At 41.8% G+C, this 6,000-nt stretch overlaps 1 protein-coding gene across 1 annotated transcript in view; it reads left to right on the top strand.

Annotated features, from left to right (window-relative positions):
* The first annotated feature begins 362 nt into the window (after positions 1-362).
* The window catches only part of LOC126268115 (uncharacterized), an 846,423-nt gene continuing 840,785 nt past the window's right edge, over positions 363-6,000 (top strand). The window contains exon 1 of the mRNA XM_049973639.1: positions 363-615. Coding sequence (XP_049829596.1) covers positions 492-615 — 124 coding nt within the window. The 5' untranslated portion in view covers positions 363-491. The remainder of the gene's footprint in view (positions 616-6,000) is intronic.

The following is a 6,000-nucleotide window of genomic DNA, read 5'->3' as shown; positions in this document are numbered from 1 at the left end:
ATTTAGATAATGCTCAAGGAAAAAATGACATTAGGGAAAAATATTTGTATTGATGTCCCCTACAACCTCCCAGAGTTTGTCGGTTTAAATACTTTTCACCCTGTATAATATACACATTCAGAGTGAATGTTTGTTAGTGGAACCGAGGTGATGCAACCCTTTTTTTATGTATGTATATAGAGAAGTAGCCGGAATATGTAGCGAACTACTGCAAATGGAACATTTTGATGTTCACCGTGGTTTCCGTTTCGTGACCTATCGGGCCTGCCTGTCCGTAGAGCCCTCGCAGCATTCTGTGTCCTACCTACCGAGGAATCCTCGAGCCAGTCACGTGGTGAGGGACTCCCTCCACGGAGTGGCATTGAGAGTGCATCCTCGGGACGGGGACGGGGACGCCCGCCGGCGGCGCGGCGCGGTGCGCAGGCGCCGCCTAGCCGGCGGAGTGTCGGGCCGAGCTGGCGCGGCCCGCCGCCGGAGTGGGCTCAGTCGCGATGCGGCAGGCACGCGCTTCGCACGCCACCGGCGCGGTCCGGCCGCCGCTGCTGCTGCTGCTCCTCCTGGCGGCGATACTGGCCGCTGCCGGCGCTACGGCGCACGCGCTCCAGGACCCCGCCGGTGAGTCCCGCCAACACTCTCACCTCTGCCGCGCGGCGCCTTATGATTGCAGCTCACCTGTTCACGTCTTAACTGCGGGACCCTGTGCAGTCCTACCTGTGTCTTCAGATATTATAATAAAACTGTCATAATCAAGGCACCAATGTCGTCTGTCGCCAAGCCATAGTACAGGTGGTACACGAAAAACCGGGCCCGAGTACAGACCGCTCTCCAACTACACACGAGCTGATACAACAACAAAAAGATGAACATGTAATAATTAGATACAAAAACAATAACAAATGAGCCAACGCAAGCGACAGCATTGAAATAATAGATGACAATTGACTGGCAACAATGAGCAGTCTAGTAGTCGGGGCTGGTTTTCCTTGCGCCACCTTGTATGGAAATTGGTATAAAGGCACTCAGTGCCCTGTTGTATTACAGTTCTGTTAGTATTTTGTCCAACCTCTGTCATTCCTAGTTATGTCACAATTAATTAACACACAATTGGTTCACCTCTTACTTTAGCAACAGGCAGCAAAAGGTCATTATTCACAAGGTTGATAACGCCTTTGATGTGGATCTGAGTGGGGTCCTGTCAAGTTTGGGGTGCCCCAGGGGTCAGAGTTGGGGCCACTCCTGTTCCTTATTTATATAAATGATATGCCCTTTAGTATTACAGGTAGCTCTAAAATATGTTTGTTTGCTGATGACACTAGCTTGGTAGTAAAGGACGTTGCGTGCAACATTGGCTAGGTTTCAAATAGTGCAGTAGATGACCTCAGTTCATGGCTTGAAGAAAATAAACTAATGTTAAATACAGTAAGACACAGTTTTTACAGTTTCTAACACACAATTCAACAAAACTGACCTTTTAATTTCACAGGACGGGCATATGATTAGTGAAACTGAACAGTCCAAATTTCTAGGTGTTAAGATGGCTAGTAAGCTGTCGTGGTAAGCCCACGTTCAGGACCTTGTTCGAAGACTTAATACTGCCATTTTTATTATTCGAACGGTATCAGAAATGAGTGATATTCCAACACCAAAATTAGTCTACTTTGCTTATTTTCATTCGCTTATGTCGTATGCTATTATATTTTCGGGTAACTCTTCCCATACTACAAGGATATTTTTGGCTCAGAAACGGGAGGTTCGGGCAATAAGTGGCGTGAGTTCACGAACCTCTTGTCGACCTCTGTTCACGAGTCTGGGTATTTTGACATTGGCCTTTCAATATGTATATCCCTCATTGTCGTTTCTTGTTACCAATATTAGCTTATTTCCAAGAATAAGCAGCTTTCACTCCGTCAATACTCGGCAGAAATCAAACCCTATTTGGATCGGACATCCTTAAATCTAGTGCAAAAAGGTGTGTAGTATACTGCTGCATCCATTTTCAATAAGCTGCCACTCGAATTCAAAAATCTTAGCAGTAATCCACGCGCTTTCAAATCGAAACTGAAGAGTTTCCCCATGGGTCACTCCTTCTATTCTGTCGAGGGGTTCCTTGAAAGTTTAACCTGATTCTTATTGTATTCTGACAGTGTTTAGTTAAACTTATGGACTGACTTTTTCAGGTTCATGAACAGTTATTTTTATCTGTTATTACTTTTGTGTTGTAATTTCATGTACTGACACGTTTCATGATCTTGGACATTTGCTCCTCAATTTGGTCCTACGGAACTTGACGTGTGAATAAAAAAATAAATAAATAAAAAATCTCAAATTCTCTTCGGCACTGATATTGTTAGGGCTTCTATTTCTTGCAGTAAATTTGTACCCCACCCGTCACACATCGCTCTTTTCAGCTCACATACGACCTCAAATTTCCTTTCATTGCGATGATCACGCCTTGCCAGTATTCCCCCAAAGTTTTTCCGTGGCGTTCATATCCGGGATACGTGCCGGCCAGGGCAAGACATCGTTATCTTTACCTTCAAACCACTTTTTTGTTGCAGCAGAAACATGAACAGATGCATCATCTTGTTGAAACATTACACTTAAGTCCCCTAGTAAGTCATACGTTCTGATCAGTACTGTCGCTAGCATTCTAGTGTTCAGCCAAGGAATGCGTGATCTACCTTTAGCGCAGGAGGCTGCCGAAATGCTAACACTTCCACCACCAAAATGTCTGCCCATTCTTGCCTGATAGTCAGATCCTGCCAGTAATACTGAAACGCACCCGGTGCATCTAAATTAAACTTATTCTCATAAATGAAGATCACTTCATCCCATTCTGAAGTCCATGACAAGTATTTTTCAGCAAACTCCGCCCTAGCCTATTATGTTTGGGTGCTACAGCACTTTGCTGCAGTCGTTAGCTGAATGCAAGATGTTTGTAATTTAACAAAATTTGTTGTACCCTTTCTGGCAGTAAATCAACAGCAAGTTGAGAAGAACAACGGTTTGTCCTCCTTGCTTTCCGCAAAAGTAACCGTTTAGATGTCTAAGATAATTTACTACTTTGCCCGTATTTTCCGTTCTGTCCATATCGGCCTCCCAATCTAACGAAATTATCGATGACAGTACTGGAACGGTTCAACTTCTTGGCAATTTCACGATCAGAGTGCCCCCCATTGCCTTGCACGAGCTGAGTTTTGCGTTTTCATCACACGATAACTGTTTCCCGCGTGGCGTGTCACAGTCGTGGCATATGTATATAACACGCATTGCCATTAATAGTCTCTTTCCTACCCTTCATTAAACATGCGTAAGCATACACTAACATTACACAGAGCCGACTGCCTTTATGCCAAGTTCCACCCTCTACCATCTGAATCCTTGATGTTTTGTTATATGCTGTACTACTGACATCAAATGCGACTCTGTTTGACTGCATTAGTCGGTATCTCATACATTTGCATATAATCCGTGTACAACTACTCCATCCTGCAAATATCGACCCAATTATAATGATGTCACTACATCAGTTCGGAGATTACGATGCACCAGTTGTCCAAATATTTTACTTACTTTAAAACATCAAGATGTTCTGGAAGACATGATGGTATTATCAAGATCTTAAAAGTTTCATGCCACTAGGCACAGTCAACAATAAGCAAGCATAACAAGATGCTATAATTTTTGGTAGGTAAACGATAGTTGACTTCCTTATTTATCAGAGCTCTGTGAGAGTTTTAAATGCTAACAGTAATTGCGAACGTTATACTATGATACGTAAATGGAGTATTAATACAAGGTGTTCGGAATTTCCCATTACAAACTTCTAGGACTTGTACAGGACAGTAAGTAAATAATATTTTCAACAAGAACCCATGTCCTGAAACGTACCGTTCCCGTTCTCGGCAGTTTCAATTTAGATGTTTAACTCATCCACTCCTGCTTGAAAAATTGTGTTAGAGGAGAGGTAGTACAATTATTAAGTAACTATTCAAAAGGAAACATTACGAAACGTTCTTTTATCACTTGACCACACTTGTTTGTATTAACACTTAAACGTTAGGTTCTGTACGTACACTACGCTGGGTTGTTTTTTTTTTTTATTAATGTGAACACGTAATGTTTAAGCGTTAATATAAACGGATGTGCTTAAGTGATAAGTGAATGTATCGCTATGTTTCCTTTCGAATTATTATCCAACAACTGGCCTGGTTCACGCCTAATTCAATTCCTCGAGCAGAAGTGAATGGGTTAAATATCTGAATTGAAACTGTACAAGAAAGGAAATGGTGCGTTTTCGGAAATGTGTTCCTGCCCAAAATATTATGTACTCACTCCCCTCTACAAGTTCTATAAGTTTGTAATAGGAATTTCCGAGCACCGTGTATATTTGACAATGCATATATGCTGCTTGTTTATGTTGCATTTTTAAATTAAACAAAGCCCACATTTGGACAATTGGTACACCACATTACCCAACTGACAAGACACCTATATGTGACAGGGATTTTTCCATAGGTGTTATGTTGAAAATGGTGATTGATATCTGACTGACAGATTGTATTTATCATGCAGGTAAGAATGTATTTTCAGCAGATGAAAGTGTAATGTAAAGAGAGTAGTGGTAAATTTCATGTCGCCACGTTAGACGTGCGCGGCGTACTTCCCGTACCTTTAGAAGAAGTAAATAAACGTCAGCTGATGATGACACGACTATAATGAAACATCTTTGTGGTAGAACAAGCAAACAGTGTCTCCTTTTATGAATACAGATACTATTAGAAAGATAACTTCCAGCTTTATGAAACCGCAAATGTTTGTCTTATTGCCAGCATTTGCAGCAGTTCTTCCTAAGTTCTTCTTCAATTACGATCAACGTGTAAATAAGAACAAATATTATCCATCGTTTGCAACTGAATGTTTATTTGGGTTTCTTCATGATAGACCAGCAGGCAAGGCTATGTCCAATGAAATGCCTAATTGTGACATGCCGGGCGGGGAAGCCCTAGACCTAGGGCGCCTTGTCACAGCTTCCCCCGTCAGAAGCAAGAGTCCCCTCGGGCATGGATGTGTGTGTTGTTCTTACCATAAGTTTAAGTTAGACTAAGTAGTGTGTAAGCCTAGGGACCGACGACCTCAGCAGTTTAGTCCCATAGGAACTTATCACAGATTTCCAAAAAAATTCCAAAATTGTGACATAAGACCAATCGGAAACCTATATTGTGTTCTCTGAAAGTATATTAAACAGCACCTTCCATTACGGATATTCGCTTTTTTATACCCTGTGAGCACATCTACAGGTGTATCTAGGTAGGTACTTTAGTTTTCTTGCTCTGGAGCGATATGATGCTTCAGAATAATGCGTTCCGAATAATATGAATAGATCATTCGTAGGAATCATGTTTTTGTTTAACACCGATAACCGTGTACCACTACACATCTGTTCGCGCCAGCCGGGGTGGCTGAGAAGTTCTAGGCGCTACAGTCATAGTGCTCAGAGCCATGTGTTCGCTCCTGTCGCAAATGTTTGTTTATAGATAATATCCAGATATATTCTGCTCAACCTATCAAGAGGGCACTATTCTGAAGCAGCATCTACCTCAAGAAGAAAACTAACGTAGCTATATAGACACATCTGAAAATGAGGCCACAGGGCCTGAAATGCTAAGAGTAGGGTAATAAAACAAAAAATGTTAGTGACTGATGGCGGTATTTAATAGTTTATTCAGTACAGTCATTTCCGCAACCGCTGAAGAGGCCAATGGGCACACGGAGAAAATAGGAAACATAAAAGTAAGGGATTATCGAAATTCAGGTGCGCCCTTTATACAAAACAACCATTCTTCTTCATGCCTAGACGCCTAGACATGTTTCAGCTCCTTTGCGCTATTATCATGGGGTACTTTTAATTAGATCTGTGAAATGCAAACATGTTTTAAGTAATAATTATTGTTAAGGAATTTGGTCTAAATAAATATTATGTATTGTGGTTATCACCTT

Source organism: Schistocerca gregaria, chromosome 4 (genome assembly GCF_023897955.1).
Source record: "Schistocerca gregaria isolate iqSchGreg1 chromosome 4, iqSchGreg1.2, whole genome shotgun sequence".
NCBI lineage: Eukaryota > Metazoa > Arthropoda > Insecta > Orthoptera > Acrididae > Schistocerca > Schistocerca gregaria.
Note: the sequence above shows the minus strand (reverse complement) of the source record. Positions and strands in the feature narration are given on the sequence as shown.